Below are 24,286 nucleotides of genomic sequence, written 5' to 3' on the forward strand. Positions count from 1 at the left end.
TAAAAAAATTTTTTTAATGTTTATTTTTGACAGAGAGAGAGACAGAGACAAGCAGGGGAGGAGGCGCAGAGACAGGGAGACACAGAATCCCAAGCAGGCTCCAGGCTCCGAGCTGTCAGCACAGAGCCCGACACGGGGCTTGAACCCATGAACTGTGAGATCATGACCTGAGCCGAAGTCAGATGCTTTACCTCCTGAGCCATCCAGGTGCCCCTCCACCTTTCCAACTGTAAACGGACCATGTGTCTTAAACGGAGATGTCGGTACCGTAAGTAGAGAAGCTGAATCTCAACACGGAGCGAGAACGACTAAAACCAAAGGGCGATGCCACAGGGACAGGAGATTCCAGCCAGAGCCTGCCGCCCGCCAAAGGCCAGGCCCCTCGGTCCAGGCGGCCTCTGTGATACAGGGGCCAGCAAGTAAATATTCCAGCCTCGCGCGCCACACGGTTCCCTTTAAAAGCAGCCCGTCAACCCCGCCAACGTGGCGCGAAAGCAGCTATGGCCGATCTGGACACCAGCAAGTGTGGCCCCGTGCCCATAAAACTTTATTCCTGGACGCGGAGATGTGGATTTCATAGCATTTTCGTGTGTGATGAGGTATTCTTCTTTGGATTTTCTGACTTCTAACTGTTTAGAAAGCATGAAGGCCGCTCTTGGCTCGCGGGCCATACGGAAACTGACATCGGGCTGCCTGGCCTGCGTGCGGTGGCCCAGGGCCTGGCTCCAGAGACTCGCCCTTGATGTGGCCGCAGGGTCACGAGGTGAGTGACAAGGCAACACTCACTATTTGCCGTCCCGGGTCCACCCGGCCCTGGCGATGTACTCCACCCTGGGGAAGAGCGTGCTGAAGGGTTGTGCCAGCTCCTTCTCTTGGGTCGCCACGATCTAAAGGGAGAGCGGACTCAGGTCACACGTGGGCCCGACCACAGGTTGCCTGGGAGGAGATGGCCGCTGCTGGGGGGGGGGGGGGGGGATACTGTGTCCCCCAAATCCCTATCTCGGGGTCCTGACTCCCGGTGCCTCAGAAAGGGCCTTATTCGGAAGCAGGGCGGCTACAGTGTCATTAGTTAAGGTGGTGCTGGAATAGGGTAGCCCCCTTTCGTAAGGGGGATGTGAGGACTCAGCTGCCAGGCAGAGGACACCTTGTGACAAAAGGCAGGACGAGGCGAGGAGCGGGGCCGGGAACAGACCCCCTCACGGCCGCAGAAGGAGCCGGACTGCCCACACCTTGCTATCAGACGTTTAGGCTCCAGAGCCAGGAGGCAACATGCTTCTGTGGTCTGAGCCCCCGGCATGTGGGGCTCTGTCAGGACAGCCTATTGGCTGGAAAGCGAGGGCTCTGGCCTGGGCTGTCACCACAGAGCCAGGCAGCCTTGGGCGACACAACGTCCGGCTGCCGCGGCTTCCCGGAGGCCAACGGGGCCGGCGCTCGGCGGTTCCGGAGGATGGGCCGAGAACCACGTTGCTGGCAGGGGCTCAGTGAAGCCACCTAACGTCAGGTCTGTGTAAGATCTGCCAGAACGTTCTGGTGCGGAGTGTAGAAAGGTTTTGGTCAGGGTCTGATCATTCCGAAACCAAAACCTAACCCCCCATCGGGAAAGTAAGCACATTTTATCTTCCGCCTTTTGGGAAACCTCACACAAAAAGTCATCCCGGCACAAACGTCCCAGAGCTTCCTCAGCCTGTCTGAGTGCTCTGACCTCTGACCTGGGGGGAGGGGTGGTTTCCGTCTGACCTGGCATCCCCTCGGCCCTTCTCGGTTATAGCCTCTCCTGCCCTCCCGGCTGCGGGGTCCTGAGCGAGTGCTCCCGGGGTGATAAGGACCCTTGTTGTCGATACTGACCCGGGGTGACAGAGAGAAGCGTCTGGAGCACTGACCATCCCGGCGAAGTTATAGGTGAGGACCTGCCCAAATGCCAGGGACGGGGAGTGGCCGGGGCGAAGCTCTAGTCCCCTGGACGACTACCCAACAGAGCTTTCTCCTCTGGAGACTATTCTGGAAGCTCTTGTGGGACCTTCTGCTGAAGGACCGCTCCTCAGCATCGCCTCCTCACACCCTGGGACCACCCAGAGGCAGATGAGGCCGGGCCACCACTCATTTTCGAGACCGAGGCAGGGTGATGGGGCGCTACAGAGGCAGTGCCTTTTCGGGTTCACGTGCCCCTGGAAAGGGGGCAAGCGGCCTGCTGATGTCGCCCAACTGTCCCCCATCTCCACCACCTACCCCGGCCCCCACCCCTCCTCACCCAGCCCCCCCCCGCCCCCGGGCACCCTGGCCACGCTCACCTTGCCCTGACTATCGGTCTGAAACTCGGCCAGCTTCAGGGCGATCTTGGGATTCTTGCTGCCTGCAGAAATGAAAGGGAGGTGAGGCCGGCAGGTGTCGCCCGTGAGGGCTGAGAGCAGGTGTCTGGGGCGGAGGCTGTGGGGTGATGCCCTAGGAAGGTGACAAAGCCAGCGTGGGAGGGAGGGGCAGGAAGGGACCAGGTATCCAAAGGTCTCTCCGTGGGCACGTCAACGCTCTGGTCCGGGCACAAAGTCCCTCGGGCAGGCCTTTCTGACTTTGGCCCTGGACCTTGTTCCGCGACAACCGTCTTTACCATTTAAGAATGCAGGCCAGACCCCGTGCTGGGTGGGAAGGCGGGTCGTGGGGGGACAAAACGTAAAGAACATGCCTCCCTGCCTTTGGAGAGCCTGAGAGTTGGTCGCAAAGACAGGGCACGTCCACAATAAGACCGTCAACGATGCGGACAGGTGACACGTGTCCCCCGTGCCTCAGCTGGGCCCCGAGCTGTCGGGAGGCACGTGGCTTACTGGCTGGGATGGCCAAATGGCACTCGCCACAGACAGGTGCGGGTCAGGCTCCAGCCCCTCCTACGATCGGTCCCTACCGTGGCCTGCACGGTGCTCGCCCCGGGACGGGCAGCCCCTCTGAGCCTCAGCTTCCCACCCGTGCAGCGGGGCAGGAGGAGGGCCGACCCTTCCCACTTGCACCAGGGACGGGAAGGATCCCTGGAAGGCCCTGTCGGGTGGAGCACATGGTAGGCGCTTCCCACACGCTTCCCAGGGGACCAAAAACAGGCCGAGCCCGGCCTTCGACGTATTTTCAGTTAGCTCGCCAAGCATTTTTAAATAATTCGAGGAGCGTTTAAGAAGCAGGCCGTTTCCTGGAGCCATCTGGATTTCTGGCCTCCTCGAGAAGCAGGGCAAACTCGAGCCTGCATTCTCACGAGGTGCCAAGTATCTGACGTGCCCTCGGATGGGGCCGCACCCCCAGGCCCCCCCTCTCGCGCTGTCTCTCTGGGCCCCGAGGTCACCGATAGTGGCACCGGCCCCGCTGCCGTTGTCGAGCCCGGCCTGCCTCTCTGGGTCCTGGTTGGTGCATGCCTGCCCTGCTGGGCAGCCCGGGCCACTGCCCAGTGCCCTCACCTGTCCTGGGGTATCGGTAGGAGTCCGTCTTCCTTTCTTCTAGCGCGGGAGAGGGCACATGAATAATTTCCACCTCAGACTCGTCAACTTCCTCATACAGGATCCGCAGCGTCTTACAGCCTTCCGGACCTGGAAGGAGCAGGGGGAGCTGCTGGGGGCGCCACACGTCCCTGCTGTCACCCCACCTTCTGCCGCACATAAAGGGGACCCAGCTCTACCATGGCAGGGCCCGGATAAGAGCCTGAGCCCCCGGGCTAGAAGCCTGGCCCTGCTGTTTACTGTAACCGTTACATCTCACGCCAGGGCCTCAGTGTTCTCACCTGCGCGATGGGAAGAACCGAGCCGTTCCTAGCACGAAATGGCATGAGATGTGGCCCTACGTGGCATTATGGGGCTGAACTGAAATCCCATGTTGGGAGCCCCCAGCACCTCAGAATGGGGCTGTTATTTGGGGACAGGGTGTTAGAGAGATGATGAGTTTGAGAGGAGGTCATCAGAGTGGCCCGATCCAATCTGACTGGTGTCCTCATAACAAGACATGAGGGCACAGACACGCAGAGGGACGACCACGCGAGGACACGGGGAGAAGACGGCCGTCCGCACACCGAGGAGAGCGGCCCCAGGAGGAAGCAGCCCCGGGGACGCCTGATGGCCGACCTCCCGCCTCCAGGACCAGGACGGTAAAGGCTTATTGTTGAGCCGCCGTGTCTGGGGAGCTTGCTTCTGGCGGCCCCCGCGGAGTAACACGCGGGGCTCGGCTCAAGAAGGCTCGGGATAAGAATCGTGACAAGTGCGTGAATCCCCGAGCGGTGGCCGCTTGGAAAGGAACGCGGCACGGGCGGTGCTGACCTCACGGGGAGGGAGCCCACGGCTGTTGCTTCCTCCTGAGGCTGCCGAAAAGGGTCCCCGTCTGCAGTGTCCTATAGCCCCACCGGAGACTCGCCCCAGATGGAGCAGGGGTGCCTCCAGAACCAGCGGCCCAGCCCCACCCGGTCTGCAGGGGGGGGAGGGGGGCACAGGAGGGGTGAGCCGCTGGCCTGAGGCCATACGGTGTGGGACTGGCCGCACCGCAGCCCGAACCCCTGCCTCAGACTTCTGCGTCCACCTGCCCCGCACGAAGGACTCCTGGGCCCCAGACCCCGACAGCCAGGAAGAATACTCTCGGGTTGCCGTGGCCGAGGAAAAGCCCCATCCCTTCATGCGAGACAGCACAGGAGGTGACCCCAGGTGTGGGGTCTGGGAGGGGGCTACCCCAGATGGCTGACGGCCGTGGCGTCGGCGGTGGGGGGGGGGGGATTCTTCCTCAAAGGGGTTTCTGAGCCGGTACCAGCACGCCAGAGAAAGGACCTCTGAGATCATCTAGACCAGCGGACCCCAACCAAGGGCCGTTCTGTGTGCCCAGGGGTCGGTCACCTGAGCTGGTCAGAGCCCGAGGAACACCTCAAGTAGAGGTCAGGGATGCTGTTCAACACCTCACAGTGCTCAGGACGGCCCCCAGCACAGAGGATGAGCCAGCCCCGAAGTCCAGAGTGCCGAGGGGGAGAGATCCGGTTCGTGGCCAAGGACCCCATCCTACCGACCAGGACGCTTCAGGCCTGCAGACCCCGGACCCTAGCTCCAGAGGCACGGGCCCCGGGGCTACACGCCGCACGGCAGCGCGCTGAGGAGCCCGGCCCAGGTGGAAGGAGAGGTCATGGCCCTGTCCCCTGTAACCTGCGACCCGGCCTGAGTCTCGGGCAGCACCAGGCGGCCTCAGGTGCCCCTCTGATGGGGCGACCCCTCCTGTTCCTGGGAGCCGACTCAAACATATCGTGCTGGCTTCTTTGTATCACAGGATTTAGTGTCTTGCTTCTGCTGATGGCAGAAGCATAAGGTCTTCTTTCAAGTTAATTTAAGGACAAGGTGAGTTGAACTAGAGGCAAGAGCGAACAGGAGACGGGGCTCTGACGGCAGACGGCCGGAGCCCGGGGCCGGGACGTGAGCACCGCTGAAGCTCACAGGGGTACGAAGGCCACGGAGAAATCAATTAGCAGCACAAGAGGGTCTGATGCTACCGGCACGTTCCAGAAACAAGTCCCCCACCCAGAGAAGGTGGATCTTGCTTGACCGAACACTGGAGGGGACAAGATACCCCCGCACTACGGGGACAAAGACACAGAGATACAAAAGGACCCACTGATCTGGCTTCTTCCATAAAGAGGAAATCCATCAAGATCGAAGCCGTGTGTAGCTTCCACTCAGCTCTCTTATAGCTGGAACTTTCTCTGTGGCAGGATTCAGGATCCTCGGGCCTGCTGACATTTGGGGCTGGATCACTCCTTGTGGGAGAGAGCCGTCCTGGCCACTGTAGGGCGCAGAGCAGCACCCGTGGCTCCTGCCTGCTCGGTACCAGTAGCCACCCAGTCGTGACAACCACGGATGTCCCCAGATGTCACCTGGGGTCTCCTGGGAGCAGAATCGTCCCTGGCTAAGAACCACTGAGAACTCCCAGAAGATCAGAAGATGTATATAAAAATGTTCAGGGGTGCCTGGGTGGCTCAGTCGGTTAAGCGTCCGACTTCGGCTCAGGTCATGATCTCACGGTTCGTGGGTTCGAGCCCCGTGTCGGGCTCTGTGCTGACGGCTCAGAACCTGGAGTCTGCTTCAGAATCTGTGTCTCCCTGTGTCTCTGCCGCTTCCCTGCTTGCTCTCTGTCTCTATCTCAAAAATAATAAACATTAAAAAAATTTTTTAAAAAAATGTTGGCCATAGCACCGTTTATAACAAAAGGCGAGACCCAAACCAAACACCGGCAACAGCCGAAGTGTCGGTAGGTGTGGAACCAGTTAAACACGCCGTGGCCCATCATCACCCCAGGGACAGTGAGTCAGCAGAGTCCTCTGTGTCCTGACTGCAACGGACGGAAAGTTCGTACCCCCAAATTCAAATGTCAAATCCTACCCGAAGGCGCTGCTGGGGGGAGGTGGGGCCTCCGGGAGGGGATGAAGTCAGGAGGGCGGGAGCCCCGGGAATGAGACGAGCGTGTCCTCACGACAGAGGCCCAGCGAGCGCCCTGCCCTTCTGCCTGTGAGCACGCGGCGAGAGGACAGTGGCCGTGAGCCAGGAGGCAGGTTCTCAACAGACGCCGTATCCGCTGGCGCCCCGGCCTTGGACGGCTCGCCTCCAGAACCCGGGGGAAAAGAGGTTTGTTGTTCCCCAGCCCCCCGGGCCTGTGGGGTCCTGTCAAAGCGGCCTGAACGGCTTGGGACACGACTATCGACACAAAAGGCTCTGCGGTTTGTTTTAAGCGAAAAGAGCCAAGAGCAGAAAAGCAGGCAGACCGTGGCTCCGCTACCAGAAGGAACGCGCGGGAAGCGCTTTGGCAAACGCGAGGGGGCCTACCCTCCCCGGAGGCGGCAGGGCACCACCAGTAGCCGGTGAAGCGGTCGAATTCTTCCTGGATGACGAAGGTGGCCACGCCCGCAGACCTGGGGTCATCGAGGACACTGGGTGAGCCTGGACAGGGAGAGAGCCGCGTGCGGTGAGGAACGCAGCGCACAGCCGGCCTCCGCCCCCAAGCGCCGCGCGCATTCGAGGCTGAAACATCCTACGGCTGAGGGCGTCCGGAATGCTGAGGGGTTGACCCGCAGCCCCGGCCCCTGCCCGCTCAATGCCAGGAGCGTCCTTAACCAGCCACCACAGCTCACGGTGTCTCCGGACGCGGCCAGCATCCGTGCCGCCTGGGCTAAGCTTCAGGTTTAGGGAGACAGCGCTGGGGCTGAGGGCAGGAAGGGCCGTGTGACCGGAGCCCCTGACTGGTACAGAGCTCCACACGACATCCGGGAGGAGGAGGTCACTTCTGGGGAGCAGGGGGGTGAGGGAGAACTCAGGGAGCACGTGAGACCCGAGCCGCCTGACTCGGAGGAGACGGACGGGAACGGGGCGGGGGGGGGTTCACGTGAGCAGAGGCAGGACAGCCACCCCGGCCGACTCACACAGAGAAAACCATGGACCAGGCGGCCAGACTCCCCATGAGGCCGGGGCAGAGCCACGCAGGGCACACAGGCAGAGGAACCGGGACAGCAGGGTCCAAGAAGGCGCCCGGTGGTCGGGGGTAACGGGAGTGGGAACGGGGGCCTTTCTGGGAGCTGCGCCGGGGGCTGTCCACACGAGCACCCACCCGGGACAGGAGCCGGCCCCCTGTGTGGCCTCACCTCTATGGCAGAAGGTCAGCCGCCGTTCCTCGCCTGTCTCAATGTTGGCCACCCACAGGTCATTGTTGTTGATGAAGGAGAAGAAGGCGGGGTCGGCAGGACAGATCTTGGGGTCCATGCGGGGCCCGGTGCACTGGGTCTTGATTTCCAGGGGCTTCATGGGGGACACCTGGGGACACAGAGGTCTGGCTCAGGGGGACGGGAGGTTGCCCGGCCACCCGCCCTGCCCCCAGCCGGTGACCAGGGCTCACCATGAAGCCGTTCTTGCCCCCGTCCCGACAGTGGAAGAGGCTGTTGCTGGCCTGGAAGAGGAAGAGGCCGCTCTCGCTGTGGAAGTCGTAGGAGGTGATGCCAAAGACCCCCAGGCGCTTCCGTTCCCGAAGGAGCTCTTCCTCCCGAGAGTAGACTCCGTGGTGGGGAGTGGCCTGGGGACACACACAGATGGGCCCGCGTCAGCAGCCAGGAGCCCGGCACCCGGGCACTCCTGGGAGGGCTCAGCGCACCTGCCGTGGCTCCACACCAGAGAGAACTTTCTGCTGAGCAGAGCTGTCCAGCGGAGCTCCCCAACCGGGGGGCCATGAGGTGCCCAGGCGGGCTCGGCAACAGGGCTGGTTGACAGGCTCCGGGCTCACCCGAGGCTTCCTCCCCTCTGGGCCCGTCTCTGGGCTCGCCTGGGCCCACATCTGCCCAGAGATCCTCTCTGAGGCAGACGGGGCTCTCCCCTGGCCGCCGGCACAGGCGGCTACCCAAGGTACTCTCCCCTGCTCCCCAACGCCAATGCCGCAGACGCCCTCCCTCCTGCCCTGAGCACCATCCCATCCAACCAGAGCTTTGGGTGAACCCTCCCTCCACCACACACTTCTGCTTTCTGCACGGGGGGGGGGGGGAAGCGGGGCAAATTCAGGACCACCTGGCCACCCAAACACCCAACCCGGAGGGGTCTGGGCGCGCGGCTACCCCGAGGAGAACTCTGAACACGACAACGACAGGGCAACGTTCCCGGCAAGAAACGCGTTTTTGAAAAGCAGAACCCGGAGTGCAACGACCCCCCCCCCCGCCTGGTGGGCCTGGAGCAGAAGTGAGGGTGGTCACACGGGTGTGGAGAAATGCACGATGTGCCTCCACCCACCACCTCCTGCTGCCACGACCACAAAGAAATCAACATAAACCACGGCAAGAGGCACCCCCGTCCCTCGCCGGCCCTCTTCTCCCTAGGTGAGCCGACTGTGGATGAGGTTAAGTACCAGCCAAGCCTCCCCTGCAGGAACCAGGTTGGTTCCAAGTCTTTGTGAGGCGTGGAAAAGACACTTCTGGTAAGAGCGCTCATCAGAGCCCGCGCTGGGGCTGGAGCGCAGCGGGAAGGGGGGGCCTGCACCTGTCTCCCTCGCCCTGGGCGGGGGTGGGGGGGGGTGGAGAGGGGGCCCAGGGCAGCGCCGGCCGGAGCCCCCGCAGCACGGAGCCCCGCAGCACGGGCTCACCTGGAAGTGATCCAGCATCTGCTTCCAGGACAGGAGCAACAGAGCCTCCTTCCGGACCTTCCTGGGGATCTCTGAGTAGAGGAGGGAGTTCTCGCGGCTGCCATAAGGCATCCCTTGGGGAGAAGAGAGAAAAACCAGAATGGGTGACCTTGCCCAGGGCGAGGACAGGGCCTGGGGCAAGGGCTGGCCTCAGGGGTGACGCTGGCTCCCCGCGGCTGGCTCCTCTCCAACCTCTCCCTCCCCCCACCTCCCCCCGCACAGCCCTCCCCACAGATGCTCCGGCCCCGAGTTCGAGCCCATTAGCAACAGTAATGGGATCTTCCACACCTGAGAGGTTTGGACAGACGCCTTGTGCTAAGTTACCGAAGGACTAGCACGCAAGAGAACAAAAGGGGTCGGGGAAACCCAGCTCTCAACAGGTGAGGCTCGGGGCTCGGGTGTCTGTTCCCGTCAAAGTCTTCTGCGGAGGCCAAGGATCAATCCGGGGTCAGAGAAAGAGCAAACGTAGGAAGGGAGCCGGGAAACGTGCACCCCACCAGCACCCCTCCCCTCGGCTCCGCTGGGCCCCGCCGGCCCCCACCCGCTCGACACCAGGAGCGCCTGGGTGGTGACAGCCACAGTCGCCCCCAGACGCCCCCACTGATCTAATCTGAGCCTGTCTGCAAGAGGACAGTAGCCGTCTGGTGAGGCTACTGTGGACGAAACGAGCCGGACGCAGAAGGCGCGTCACGCGGTGTCCCCGATGGGTCGCTCGGAGGGACGTGGGCTACTTTGCCAGTGATGTCGCCGTTTCTCGTGTTCTTGCCTCTCGGCTGTGTCCTACTGTCAAAGGGGCGGTCGTGTTCTTAGTGGCAAATGAAGCAACAGCCTCTCTTCCAACCCGCAGCGTCTTCAAGTCAACGCATGACGGCAGGGCTGTTGTTAACGGGCTAACAACGCCGGGCCCCTCTCGGTCCCGTGCTCTCCAGGGGGAAGACTCCATGTGGCGGTGGCGGCCTCTTCGGGGACCTCCTCGTACGCGCTCTCGCCTCTACGAGCGGGGGACAGGGAAGCCCCGTGCCCGGCGCCTCTGGGGCCAGAGCCTGACAGATAATGTCTGTTCTCGTCACGACTCTCTTTACGGACAGCTGGTTCATGTGGCAATCCACGAGGGCTTTCCACTTCCGATCAACGTGGCACGGGAACTTCAGTTAGCAACGGAAGAATGTATCTCAAGAGGAAAGGTTTCAAGGGCAACCTTAGGAAGCTCACGCTGAGGAAAACGCAAAGGTGATGTAGACGTGCGTGTGGGCCACACCCGCGGTTTCATGGCCAAGGCCCCTCGACACTGTGCCACTGTGCCGTCTGCCTCTCATCCCCAGCTCGAGGCACAGGCCTGACGCCGCCCCCCCACCCCCCCGGGGCATCCTTCCTTCTCAAGTTCATGTGACAGGTGGGGACAGACAGGTCGGGACAAGAATCTCACGGTGCATGAGCCCATTTCCGTGCAACGTCCAGGACAGGCAACCCCAGAGAGATAGGAAGCGGACTCATGGTGGCCAGGAGCCGGGGGCAGGAGGGGAGCGAGAGCTAATGGGTCCAGAGTTTCTTTCTGGGGTGACGGAAACGTTCTGGAATTAGACGGTGGGGTTGCACAACGCTGTGAGTGCACTAAAAGCCAGAGGCGCCCACCTTTAGAAGGGCGAGTTTTAGGTTCTGTGGATTACACCCCGTTAAGAAAAGCCGCGCGGGAGCCGCGTGGAGGGCCGGGAGGAAGCAGCCGGCAGCCCGAGCTCCGGACCCCCTGTCCTCGGGGCTCAGCGGGAGAGCCAGAGGCTTCCCAACAGGAAGTCAACAGAACGGCCTTGCCAAGGACATCGGAGCCACCTCCTCCGCCCAGCGCATTAATAAGTGACGGCACCAAATGGCACAGAGCAGCACATTCCCTGCGGCGCCCTGGCACCTGTGACGGTGATGTCACACGCTGGGCGTGTAAGCCCGGGGTCTGATTTCTGCTGTCCCTGCCCCTCCCCTGCCTCCCCCCTTGCCAGCTCCACCCCACCTCTGGGGACAGCACCCCAGCCCCCAAAATCCACCGGGGTGGCAGGTGGCCCAGATGTGCACAAGCACCATCTTCGGGCACTGTGGCCTCAGGAGCCAGCGTGATGGGCATGTGACCCGCACTGGGCCCGGGCTCTCCTCTAGGTCACGAGGACACAAGAGGCCCCCTCCCCCTGCTGAGGGACTCCCAGAGTGGTCACGGGCCCTGCGTCGTCCTCTGTCCTACAGGAGACGCCCACCTGCAGGGGACAAGCCGACCAACCCACACGGAGCCGGAGAAGCTGCGGTCCGAGCCCTGGAACCTGACCGCCACCATCATCGGCCACGGAAGCCGGCACATTCCCTCCTCTGCTGATTTTCTTCGCACTGGACCTCATCCGTCGTGTGCATCCGACAGAGCCCTCCCTGAGGCCCCGGTGACGGTGAGGCCGACGCTCACTCAGGGGGGAGGGGCTCCCAGGGGAAGCACGCCGGCATGGCCCTCGGAGGCCCCTTCTGTTCCATCTGCAAACACGGCTGGCTACAGCGTTCCTGGGGCCATACCAGCACAATGACCTATCATGAAAGTACTCGGGGGCTCCAGGGCGGCGTGCCCCAAGAACCTGGACATGAAGTGAGCTTCGGGGCACCCCGAAGGTACTGAGTGATGCAGACGGATGACCTCAAAGGTGAGCTACGTCACCCCAAAAGAGCAGGATGGCTCGGAGATGTCCGGGGAAGGTTCTGGGGTCTCCGCCAAGTCCACAGTCCTTGTCTAGGGCTGTCTGTCCCCTACCCGCCGTGGTGGCAGGCGTCCTACGGACCGCAGGGACCCACTCACCCCAGCCCCAGCCCCACGCACGGGCCGCACACAAGACATCTGACCTACGTCGAACCGACCTAGTTCCCGCTCCCAGAAATTCCGAGAGCTTGTCCATTTGTGCGGGCAGCTGGAACCTGAGATGGGTCACCCTGGGCGCGTGGCGGTGGAAGGCAGGTGTCCGGTGGGGGCGGATGTGTGGAGTAGAGCGTGTGCGGGGCAGACACCTGGGCCCCTCGCAGCTCCTGGTTCCCAGGGCCACGGCCTGAGGCCTGGGGTGGGGGCTCCCTGGCACACTCGAGTCCTTCCTGTGAGGTGCCCTTGGTGGTTCAAACCGGCTCAGGGGGTTTCCATCCCTTTCGGCAGCTCTGCGGTTGGCTGAACAGTGGCCCCCAAATGCTCAGGTCCTGATCCCCAGACCCTGTGAGCACGTCACCTTCTGCGGTAAGAGGGAACCTGCAGAGGGGATTCAGTTAAGGATCTGGAGTTGGGAAGAAGCCTGGATTACCCGGGTGGGCCCCGAACGGAATCCCGTGCCCTCATAAGGGAGACCGAGGCAGACTTCAGACACAAGGCAGAGGAGGAGGCCCCGTGCCCCGGCGGCCACACCTGAACTCAGAAGAGGCAAGGAACGGGTCCTCCCCCACAGCCTCTGCGGGAAGCGTAGCGCGGCCCTGCAGACACCTTGACTTTGGCCCAGAGAAACGGATTTCGGACTTCTGGTCTCCAGAACCGCGACAGAACACATTTCTGTTTGTTTTAAGCCACCGAGTCAGCGGTGATTTGCGACAGCGGGAGCCCCACGAAACTCATACACGTATCCGGCCCAGGACGGCAGCCTGACCTTGAGTCAGCGAGGAAAACCGAGCTGGGGGCCGCGGCACCACGGGGAAGAGAGAGGCGGCGGCCGCCACAGTCCACGTGTCCGGGCCACCTCTGACCCCGAGAGCCACGCCCCCTGAATGACCGTCGCCCGAAGCACGCCCAATCCTCGTCTCTCCCAGGCCCGAGCTGGCATCCCTTCTCTGTAAAGGGCCACGCGGTGCAGATTTTCAGCGGCCGCAGGGGGCACACGGCTTCTGCTGCAACTACGCTCGGGAGCGGCCGCGGAGGGGACAGAGAAGAACGGGGGCGGCTGAGGCCCAGCAGAACCAGATCTCCAAAACAGACGGCGGTCGCTTGCTGAGCTCTGTTCCCGATCCCTCCTCTTCCAACCCCGCGCTCACCAAACCACCAAGGTGCTTTCCACACACGTCTGTCTCTACGAAGGGGTGCTGCACCGAGTCTGCGGAGGGCAGAGCCACCCGGCGTCCAGTTGCTGCCGTGGCCCTCGGCAGGGGTCAGCCGCAGGCAGAGGACGCCCCTCGCTGACCGGTGCGTGCCACCCCTCACGCCAACGCTGACCGAGGGCCCGGCCGGGGCCAGCATCGTCCCGGAGGGGCCGTGGGTCCTTAGAGGACGGTCAGGCCCCGAATGTCGAGTCGAGGGCCGAGGCTGAACACCTGCCCCGGGTCACCAATCGTGGGCCGTTGCTGCTTCCACAGGGACACGCCCGGCCCCGTTGCCGCAGGGGCCCCGCGAGACCTTCGGGCAAAGCAAGGCAATGTCCGCTTGCTCAGTAGAAACTCGCTGCCCACCCGCCAGGAGCCAGGCCTGCGTGAGGCCCCACCGGTTCCCCCACAGGCTCTCCCGGGGCCGGCAGGGAACACAAACCCACGAACGGCCGCCGGGGATGCAGACAGCGCTGCCCCCGAGGCACGTGGCGCAGAAGGAAGCGACGAGCAGGTAACGTGCTTATCCAGGCGTCTGGGGCGAGGACCGCGATCGTGTGACAAGCCGCTTGTGTCGTTTATCCCCGGGCGCACTCAGACAGCCTTCCCACGCGTGGGCCCACGGCGCGCACCCACGGGAGTTACCGGTGACTCCGACGGCCAGGAGCCGCTCACTGGCCCGGCCCGGCCCGGCCCGGCCCGGGGAACTGGGAAACGACTCAGGGGCAGGCCCAGCTGCCCTGGTTCTGGAGACGACTGTGGCGGCTCAGAGCCACATCCGAGGCCCAGCCACGGCACGGCTGCAACCCAACGGGGCAGGGCCGCCCTCTGCTCCACTCACCTGCGCACCTGCCCGCCCCCTACCTCCCCCCGTGGCACCCTTGCGCCAGACCGCTGCTGCAAACGGAAGTCACCGTGGGTGGCACGGCCTCATGGGACATCTGCCCAGGGCCAGGCCATTCTTTTTGGACCTCCTAACCGAGAGGACCGGCTGGGCCTGAGGGCGCCTGGAGGGCTCACCCAGGTAGTAGAGGCGGTGGGAGTGGGGGCCCGACTCGTCTGTCTTCTGCACGAACTGGAAGTCGTGTGGAGCCTTGTTGACGATGAGGCCCGAGTTCTTGCGGCTGCCGTGGATGATGTTCCGGAGCCCGTCCCACGAGTGTTTCTGCACCTGGAAGCGGGAGGCCGGGTCCTCCGTCCCGACCGCGTCGCCCCGCTCAGACGCTGGCGCCCCAGTGGCCATCCTCTCTGTCCCCTCAGAATTCAGCGACAAGCTGTAAGGGGGAGGGGACAGCGGGGAGACAATGAGAAAGGAGGATGACGCCCATGTGTCACTGACAAGCTGCCCCCTCGTCAGCCGCTCCGGAACCCCCCCGACGAGCCCCCCCGCAACTGTCCCAGCCCCCCTAAACACGTCCCAAATGCGTCGTTCTATTTCTTTCGAACACCACAAATGCTTCCGAGATCCAAGCCGCTGCCACCTGTGTGCCGAATGACCCCAACATCTCGCTAACGGACCCAACACATCCACCGCAGATCTGACCCCATCGCTCAAACGTCTTCCTTGCTTTTCCACAGTCCTGGGGGTAAAAACCAGTCCTTGTCACGGCCTTCAAGGCTCTCTGTCCTCTGACCCCCGCCAGCCCCTCGAACCTCATCCCCCTTTTATCAGTTGCCCAGCCAAACTGGCCTTCCGTTGGCCCTTCCAACAGGCCAGACTCCTTCCCACCTTTGCACGTGCTTCCTTCTGCCTGAAACACTTTTCCCCTCTCTCCACTTGACTAACGTCCAATCAGATCTCAGTGTAAGTATCTGTCGGGTCCTCAGAAACCTTCCACGACCATCTGTACCGAAGCTGGTCTCTCCATTAGGCGCGTCAGCGACTAATGTCCCCTGCCCTCAGAGCACTGGCACAAGGGTTGTCTGTTGATCACCTGTCCCGTTCATGGCAGTGGCCCCAGAACCCCAGGAGGCCCCAGGCTCCCAGGACGCATTCCACAGCGGGCCGTGTGGAATGATTATCTTGCCTTAAGCCCTCGGGGAGACACGCTCGCTCACACGCAAAGAACTGAGCGTAAAGAATTAATCGGCACAGCTCGTCCCCCATGCCATCCAGCCTGGGGTCCAGCAGGGGAAACTCGTGCCTCACGGGACAGGCTCAGAGAGACAAGCAGCTGTGCACAGACGGTGTGAGAACCCCAGCAGAGAGAACGGACGCCCCTCGGGACAGCCCGCCCCACCCCTCCCCCGCTCCCTGAGCAGCTGTGGCCAAGGCCCCGTCCCTCCCTTCTCTCCCCTGGCTGTTGGGCACATTTCTTGAGCGGACTGGACTAGCCAGGCAAATATTTGCTTTAGGGAAATCTAAACATAGCCACAGTGACCCGGTTCCGGAAGAGCCGGGCTCTCTAGTGAGGCCGCCAAGGTGAGCGGGGCGGCCTCCCTCTCCTCCGTGGGCATCGGACGGCCTAAGGTCTCGCTGAAAGCTGGGCCTCCTTGTGCTCTGGGATTAGCGGCTTGGCTCTGGGATTAGTGGCTTTGCTTTACAGGCGGAGCCCGGACTTCACTGGTCAAAAGTGGGAGTTGTTACTGCTACACAGAGACAGGGACAGCCCAGGCCGAGGGCTTCAGAGAAGCACCAGGCAGAGCTGTGCCCACCTTCACACGGTGCCCTCCAATTCCCAGAAGAGCCTGTCCCTTCACAGCAAGACACCCCCCCGAGTCCCCATACGGGAGAAAGGACCCGTCTTCTGCTTCGAGGGGCAAGAGGAGACGCTTCTGAGCATGGCCTCCGTGGGCCGATTTTCAGAGTTCCCTTTCCACCCCGACCCTGTATCAGACGAGGGACAGAAAGGCCTCCCTGACTCCATCCCACTGGACCCAGCCAGGGCTCGGGGGGCTCGGGGGGCTCGGGGGGCTCGGGGGGCAGGCGGCTCCTGCTCCCCAGCCACAAAGAGTGCCCCCGGTTCACAACTTCCTACGATGGCTTCGAAGACACGGATCACAGGCCATCAGGGCTTTTGGGACCCTCGGGGCAAATGAACCCAGGCCAGAAAAGACGGGAGACCCAGTGAGGCTCACGCGCAGCATATCCTGGCCCGCCCCCAGAGCTGTGGTTTACCTCCACGGGCGGCGCTGGGCACGGGCAGTGTCAGGCAGGGGCTGGGGCCAGGACGGGCGGAGCGCTCCAGAACCCACATGGCCCCGAGCGCTGCTGACAACCAGCCCAGAAAACCAGGACAGGGGACTCCTCCGACCGGCCCACCCCCCCCCCCCCACCCCCCACCCCCCCCCGAAACTGTGGCCACCGTTCAGGCCTTGCTCACGGCAGCAAAACCGATCACAACCTCCAGGGTTCCCAAAGGGGACCCCATAAGCTGAGAGCCGGGCAGAAACGCTCACAGAATCATGTGGCTTATTTCCATAGCAAGGAACAATAAAAATGATCTTGCCTCCGATCACTGCAGAGAGCCCAAGGAGCAAAAATGTGATCCAGGAGATGAGAAATGAAATGAAACATCGGGAGAAACTTCTAGGAATCTTCTAGATGTGGCCAGGCGGTCTGAGCTCCCAGACAGGCCAAGGCTTGGTGCTATGACTTGGTCCTCCACTCACCTCTCTTCCCCAGAAGTGCAGAGAGACTGCAGAGGAGGCGGGGGAAGGGGAGGAACAGGTGAACCAAGTGCCCCGCTTCCCATCCTAGGCCAGCCTGAGCTCCTCCAGTCAAGGGTTTACACAGCTGGGGAAACGGAAGCGGATTCCAAGCCACTTGGGCCGGGTCCACCTACGCTTTCCTTCTGCCCGTCAGCAGGACGCCTCGCGGACCACGAGGCCGCCGGCAGGCGGCTCGGGCCCTCCGGTGCCATCACCGTCAAGGCCCCACGGGAGGTCTGCGGCCTGTGAACTGGTGCTCCGAGAGCCAGGACCCCCGCCCCGCGGGGCATCCGCCAGAGACCCAAGCGGGGCCCGTGACGAGGGCAGCGGGCAGAAGGAAGAAGGAACTGCGGATTCTCGGTGCCGGCCGCAGGTCTGGGAGCGTTCGGCCAACCGCAGAGAGGGAAGGCGGGCAGGGAGGCAGGCGCCGGGGAGGTGAGGGGCGGGGGCCCGCCGTGCTCCGGGGAGGCGATGCCTGAGCGGCCCTCAGGACACTCGCCGTGGCCCCGTGGGGCGGGGGCTCCCGGGAGGCAGCGGGCCGTGCTCTGCCCTCCAAGGCCTGCCTCCGGCACCGTGCGGGCCTCCCACTGTCACGACCGGCCCGCGCAGACTCAGTTTGCAGCCCGCGCCGTGGCCGCCGGGGACCCAACACACGCGAGAAGGGGCACTCGGGTCTCCGTCACCAGCCGACCTGCTGATGCATTTCCCCACTGGACAGCGGAGCCCGCGTCCGGGGAGCGAAGCAGACCGCTCAACGTCACCCCTGTCTTCCCGGAGCTCTTTAGTTCCCTTCCTGCCCGCCCGGTCGCTCCCACCGGCTAAAAGCAAACGAAGCCACGGGGGCTAGAAGCCCACTCGCCGGAGGGCTTCCTGTGGCCTCCGCCTCGTGCACGGCCCCAGACGTGAGACTCACCAAGTGCCCCGGGGCCTCACGTGGACAATTATGATTACTCCTCACCGTGACCCTGACAGGTGAGTTCTGGGGCCAGCCCCATCCGGGAGGCTGCAAAGCAGGCTCAGAGGGATCAAATGACCCGCCCGATATCAGATATCACCCGAGTCTGACGGACCCTGAACCCACATTCTAACCTCCGGACCAACGGTTCTCAGCCGGGCCGGATCCTGCCCCAGGGGACACCAGGTGATGTCTGGGGACATCTGTGGTTGTCACGTAGGGGTGCTCCTAGCATCGAGGGGCTGGGGGCCAGGGGCCTGCTCCACCCCCCACGGCGCCCAGGACGCCCCCAAAGAGAATGGCTTGGCCCCACGTGAGCAGTCCCGAGGCTGAGAAACCCTGCTCTCGCCTACATTGCCACCTCACGTGGAACAGTCAGAACAGAGTCCTGGGGCATCGCAGAAAGGTAGGGGGAGGCGGGGGGAGGCAGGGGTCTTCCCAGACCTAGGACATCATCGGAAACTTGGGAACCTCAACGACACCCCCACAGGTCAGGGCTCCCGCGGCCACACCCCTTACCTTCTCCAACCTTCTGTGTGGTCGTGATCCAGGCGGAGCTTCTTAACCTTCCGCATTAACCACTCGGCTGACCTCAGGAGAGTGGGGGAGCCTGCGGGCAGAGAGACCCCCGGGCTGCAACCCCCAGCGGTCTGGGCGTGCCCGCTCTCGGCCCTCCTCGCCTGCCCACCGCTCCAGGCAGCCCTCCGTTGCTCCGGGGACATCCAATGCCAAGGGCGTTCTGAAGAGGCTCTGCCCGGAAATTCGAGAGGGTGCCTGGCATTTGCCAGAAACCAGCATCCTTTTTGTCGTGCAGTCCTCCCAAGGCGAGAAGTCCCCGAGAAGACGGCAGTCTTAAATGACGCCAAGGACGCCACCCCCCGTGCTCACCAGAAACCCAACAGTCCCAGGGTCCCCACTGTGGCCACACTCTGATGGCCTTCCTGACCTCCCCTTCTCGCCCCTGACCGTGATCTCCAACCACGCTGGCCTTACTCTCCCCTACACACACCGACTCCTTCCCACCCCAGGGCCTTTGCGCTTGCCGGTCCCACGGCCCAGGGGCCCTTCCCTGCCTTCTGTGGGACTCGCCCCTCTTCTCCTTCACGCCCCGGTCTCACCTCTGCAGAGGTCTTTCCGGACCCCCAATCCAAAGTCACCGCTTTGTCACCCCCACAAAGCATCCTGTCCTTCCATACAGAGCTAAGTCTGGGGTAGTGGCTCTCAAAGGGGAGGACTCTGCCCCCCCTCCCCAGAGAATGACTGGGGACAGCCGTGGTTGTCACAACTGGGGGTGCTCCTGGCACTGAGTGTGCCGAGGCAGAGAAACTCTGCATTCTTAATTTGGGGGGGGGCAGTGGAGTAAGATCCTCAGGCCCACACGAGACACTCGAATAAATCCCTGATGGGTCAGACTGTACAAACCACGGTGACCCCAGCGTCTGTGAGTGACCTCCCCTCTCCCTCAGTTCACAAATGTAAATGGTGCAACGTCCCAGGACCTCAGGAGCCCAAATGATTATGGAACACAGAGTCTCTTCGGGGCCAACTGCATCCCGTCACCCAGCGGGTCTCAACCAGGGTCAATTGTGCCCCCACGAGCCATTTTTGGTCATCACGGCTGGGAGACGGGCCCCCAGCACGCAGACCGGAGGCTGCTAATCAAACCACAAAACACAGGACGCTCGCCTCCACCCCCACTGCTAAGAGTGACGTGGCCCCAAACATCCCCAGTGCTGAGGCTGAGAACCCCTGCTCTGGGTGAGGGGACACCCTTCCCCGGGATGTCACTCCAGGGGGGCAGGCTTACACCCGTCCTGTTCCATGCCTGGCACACACAGGGTTTTCGGTAGAGTTAACGAGTCCCGGTCCTCCCTTGAACGCTGTCTGAAGTCAAAGGGAGCCCTGCTTTGGTCAACACCCGAACACCCTTGCGATGAGCCAGGCCCCAGGTGGCTGGGCGGGTGCCGAGAGGCTTCAAGAAAAGGGAAGCAGGGGCCCCTGGGTGGCTCAGTCAGTTGAGCATCCCACTTTGGCTCAGGTCACCATCTGGCAGCTCGAGAGTTCGAGCCCTGCGTCGGGCTCGCTGCTTGCTGTCCAGCCTGTCAGCACAGAGCCCGCTTTGGATCCTTTGTCCCCCCACCCCCACCCCCCTGCCCTGCCCTGCCCTTCCCCGCTTGCACTCTCCCAGAAATAAATAAATATTTGAGAAAAAGAAAGCAGCGCCTGGTCACAGCACCGAGGCCGTGGGCGAGCCCTGGCCTCACTCTCAGTCCTGTGGTGAAAAGAGGGGTGGCTGTGGTCAGGGAGATGGGCTCAAATCCTGACTCTACAACGTTTGGTCTCTGTGACCTTGAGAAACCACTCGACCTCTCGGCTAAGTCAAATTAGGTTGAGCGTAACCTCTCGGTTACATTGTGCTTCAGTTTCCGCAGCTGTGAGATGGGGCCACCGTACCTGCGTGGAGGGCTGCTGTGACCATTAAGGGCTCAAATAAAACACCAGATGCGACGGAACCTACGTCACAGCCGATACTGTCACCTAGATAAGTTACTGACCATCGGGCGGCGGGCGGGATTGGACCGACGCCCCCCTAAGAGCCAGGATCCCCACCAAAGGCTGACTGAGGGCCAGGCGCTGGGCTGGGCTCCCCGTGGGGAGGATGCGGCCACGCCCCCCCCTCCCCCCCCCCCAGCGCCCGAGGGCAGTGACCCCGGAGTTGCAGAAAACCACTTCCTGCAGATGTCTATATCCTGGAGCACGCAAATAAATCCCGCCAGCCCACACGCCAGCCGCCACCGTCACCCCACGGCCGGCACCACTGACCTCCTAAAGGGTCCAGAAAGCCTCCATTCCAGCCGCAGGCGTGGGATACAGACCCTGATGGAACAAGCATGCCGTTAGTGCAGCAGGTCAGCAGAGAGCCTGGCCAAAACAGCCCGCTCTCCTTCCCCTCGAGAGTCCTGACCCCCCCCCCACCCCATTCTCTCTACCTGGACAGATCCTAGAGCCACCTCACCGCCCTGCAATGCCGCCTGCGTGCCCTGAACTGCACCGGGGAGGAAAGAGCTCCCCCATCCGGCCCAGTCCTCCCGGGAACCAGCCAGGGACTCGACCACAGTGCACACCTCCAGGGCTTTAGTCCAAGCTCCTGGAAAGCACGCTGGTTCTTGCCACTGAGGCAAGTGACTTCCTCCCGGTGGGGGGGGCGGCGGGGGAAAACGGAACGCGCGGGGCCCTTCTGACGGCTCGGCGGCAGTGTGGACGGGGAAGTGTCAAGACTGGTCTAGAGCCCGGTGGGAAGCAGGTGGGCGGCTGGACAGGGCCGGAAGGGAGGCTGAGAAGGGGCTGGAACCCGTGGGGGTGTGGATTAGGGGAAGCCAAGCGCCCGGGGAGGGGTGAGTGGGTGGGGGCAGGAAGCAGGTCCCGGAGGCGGCCTCTGCTCTCGGACGGGGAGCATGTGTTTGCACGGGGAGGGGACCTCCAGGGCCTGCAGGGAAGGAGCGCCGTCGTGGGTGCGGCCGCTCCCGGAAGGGACCGGAGCCAGGTGGCTCGGACAGCGACGGGACGAGAGGGGAGGCTGGGCCGAGCGAGGCTGAGAGGTGGCCCGGCCACCGGAGGAGGCAGAAGGGGAAGAAGGGCCGAGGAGGGCCCGGGGCGGAAGGGAAACCGAGGCGGGGGCCGTTGGAACCGGGAGTGTGGCCAAAGGCAGGGCCGGGGCGCGGGGAGGCCGGGGCGGAGGGCGCCCGAGAGGCCGGCCAATGGCGGGTCCGGGGTCAGGGCTGAGGTGGGGCCGGTCAATGGCGGGCTCGGGGTCGCGGCCGACGCGGGACGGGGCGCGCAGGCGCTGCTCACCGGGCTCGGGGCAGGCGCGGAGCGGCGGCCGGGCTGGGAAGGGCGTCCCGGGGCCGGAGGCGCCTCACGCTAGAGGCTCCATGCCCGGGACTGCGGCCCCGGAAGTGGCGGGCGCGGGGGACGGCGGCGGCGGCGGACACGGGGTAGCCGGTGGCTCAGGCCCCTTTGACCCGGAAGTTGAGCGGCCCAGGCGGCGGCCTACGATTGGCCGCCGCCCGGACGGTACCAAGGTGGCTGCGATCCTGGGGGGGGGACGCGCCCGCACAGTCCCTGGCGGCCAGAGGCTTGGAATTTCCCTCGGCAGCATCTTCCGGCGCGGGGAGCTGGAGGGGACATCGGAGAGAGGCGCCCCTGTGCGGTTTGGTATCGCCCAGCCCGACCGATGGGGCTTCTACTAATGGCGCTCAGAGAAGGCAGTGTTTGCCGGAGCGTTGGTGGTATAGTGGTTAGCATAGCTGCCTTCCAAGCAGTTGACCCGGGTTCGATTCCCGGCCAACGCAGGCGACGGTGTTGTTTTTCACCCCCCCCCCCCCGCATAGCCTGTTGAAACGTCCCTCATAAGAAAAAGAAATTGCCGAATTAAAGTTTTTCCTACCTTGCAATGACTTTCAAAGCGACGGGAGAAATTTAAAAACCTCGTCCCGGTGACCCTGGAGTAGGGTTTACCTGCCGTCCTACGCTGAGAAAACGCGTGTTTCCGCCCGGGATCGAACCGGGGACCTTTCGCGTGTGAGGCGAACGTGATAACCGCTACACTACGGAAACTGGCGAGAGGCGGCTTTTCTGGGACGCCTATACAGCCTGCTTTTGCGGGGATTCCCGCGCTTCCGGCCCGCGCCCCGCGGAAGGGAGGAGGGGCGGGGGGTGGGGGGAGGCCGGTTGGGGGGGGGTCTCGGAGGAGCGCGCTTCCCCCTCCCCACCCCCCCCAGACCAGGAGGAGAGCGAGGCAGTGGCCTCAGGTGCAGACATGAAGGGGGTGCCAGAAAACGCAACAATCAAGACAAATGGATATTTTCAGGCAACACACCAAAATACTCCTGTTACTAGCAATAGAATTCCCTAACGAACAATGTATCAAAACCGTACGTGGACACAGGTTTCGGCAGTGCCCTGCCCAACCGCAGTGGAGTCTGAGGCAGGAGCAAGAATGTGCATTTTTGAGTGGCTCTGGGGCCCCCCGCCCGAGTATCCTCAAGAAAATATTGACACTTAAAGTGTATGACAATTCAATTCAAAACATTAAGAACTTTATGGTAATGTTACTCTCCTGCGCTTAACGGAAACAAACACATCAATACTTTCAACATCTGCTTCTGCGGGAAAATTAACCAAGGAACAGCATGCGAAACACCCGTTGACGGGACGCACGTCGTTCCTTGTGCCCCAGTGCCCCCTGGGGCCCGGCAGACCACTGTCACGGCCATGTATCATGAAGACCTAGACTCCTTTCCTACTGCTGCTGGGACAGAGTGCCACGGACGGTGGCAGAGTCTGTGGGCAGCCTGGCCAGACTCAGACATCGTTCCGTCCACCGCCTCCTCCCCTGAGCTGGAGGCAGCTCCTTCCTTCCAGATGCTCACCCGGAACCTGGGAGCTGCCCTGGGCTCTTTTCTCCGCCACCCACGTCCAATCACCCAGCACATCCGATTAGCGCTGCTTTCAAACACGCCCCAAATCTGATCATTTCTTCCCCACCGGACGGCCATCACGTTGGCCCGCCCCATCGCCACAGTCCTGTACCTGTGCCCCTCTGCCCCCTGCCAAGCCTCCTGCTCTCCCCGCCCCCCCCAGTCCGTCCTCCCCGCAGTGGCCACCAGAGGGTGCCTGTAAGCACCAAGTCAGGGCCCACCCTCCTCTCTCGGCAGCCCTCCAGGGCAGAAGCCCGAGTCCTTCCCATAATCCTCAAGGCCCCGCTTGACCTGTGGCAGTCCCCTCCCTGCCCTCTTGTCTAACCTTTCTCACGCTCCCTCACTCCGCTCCAGCCAAACAGGCCTCCTCGCTGCTTGCGCCTCCAACTGCCAGGCAGAGCCCTGCCCCAGGACCTTTGCACGGGCTGTGACCTCTGGTTTCTCCCAGGTATTTTTTCCGGCTCATTATCTCTCCTCCTGCGATTCTTGATTTCAATGTTACCTTCTCAGAGGAGGCTTCCCTGCGCCCCTCCCGCCTTGGCATCCACAAATTCAGTTTCCACCGTTGCACCGTGTTCTTTCAAAGGCTTATCAGTCTCCGAAACGATCCCATTTGTGGATTTGTTTTCTCGTCTCTCTTCTGTCTCCTCCCCTAGACTGCGGCCTCCTCTCCCAGTGCACAGTTTGCCTGTTTGTTTGCCTTCTGTTTCTTCAGTAACCGTTTCTTGAAATTACAGAGAGTTGGCCGGAGGAGAAAAGGCCTGGGCGCGGGAACGAAGCAATACAGGTGGGCTTCCTGGTGGAGGGGGAGTAGCTCAGAAAACATGTTGTCTCCCTGTGAACCCCGTCAAGCCCTGAGAGCTCATTCACCCGCCAAACGAAACAGCAAAAACTCCCTTCAAAGGATTACTTGGGCCGTTCAAACGCACTTGGGGGCACTTGTTTGCCAGTGAGGTCCTGCCAGCGATCGGGGGGGGGGGGGGGGGGC

At 62.8% G+C, this 24,286-nt stretch overlaps 1 protein-coding gene and 2 non-coding genes across 9 annotated transcripts in view; 1 reads left to right on the top strand and 2 right to left on the bottom strand.

The window, feature by feature from the left end:
• The window catches only part of DPP9 (dipeptidyl peptidase 9), a 40,566-nt gene extending 18,723 nt beyond the window's left edge, over positions 1-21,843 (bottom strand). For 3 of the 7 annotated variants that reach the window (XM_040461924.1, XM_040461931.1, XM_040461930.1), the window contains exons 1-10: positions 18,338-18,428; positions 16,662-16,850; positions 14,233-14,486; positions 9,103-9,215; positions 7,876-8,049; positions 7,625-7,793; positions 6,813-6,926; positions 3,432-3,560; positions 2,289-2,350; positions 787-887 (exon numbers count right to left, since the gene is read on the bottom strand). In XM_040461924.1, coding sequence (XP_040317858.1) covers positions 787-887; positions 2,289-2,350; positions 3,432-3,560; positions 6,813-6,926; positions 7,625-7,793; positions 7,876-8,049; positions 9,103-9,215; positions 14,233-14,486; positions 16,662-16,729 — 1,184 coding nt within the window. In that variant the 5' untranslated portion in view covers positions 16,730-16,850; positions 18,338-18,428. Of the gene's footprint in view, positions 1-786; positions 888-2,288; positions 2,351-3,431; positions 3,561-6,812; positions 6,927-7,624; positions 7,794-7,875; positions 8,050-9,102; positions 9,216-14,232; positions 14,487-16,661; positions 16,851-18,337; positions 18,429-20,641; positions 20,696-20,808; positions 20,941-21,670 lie in introns of those variants that run through there. The other 4 variants (XM_040461926.1, XM_040461927.1, XM_040461928.1 and 1 more) reach the window with 4 other exon arrangements.
• A 255-nt stretch (positions 21,844-22,098) lies between these two features.
• TRNAG-UCC (transfer RNA glycine (anticodon UCC)) lies at positions 22,099-22,170 on the top strand. Its single transcript has one exon. It is a non-coding gene; the product is annotated as a tRNA-Gly (tRNA).
• Positions 22,171-22,362: 192 nt separating this feature from the next.
• Positions 22,363-22,435, bottom strand: TRNAV-CAC (transfer RNA valine (anticodon CAC)). Its single transcript has one exon. It is a non-coding gene; the product is annotated as a tRNA-Val (tRNA).
• Between the last annotated feature and the right edge of the window lie 1,851 nt (positions 22,436-24,286).

This window comes from Herpailurus yagouaroundi, unplaced genomic scaffold, assembly GCF_014898765.1.
Source record: "Herpailurus yagouaroundi ecotype Mexico unplaced genomic scaffold, PumYag 295, whole genome shotgun sequence".
In the NCBI taxonomy this organism is placed as follows: Eukaryota; Metazoa; Chordata; class Mammalia; order Carnivora; family Felidae; genus Herpailurus; species Herpailurus yagouaroundi.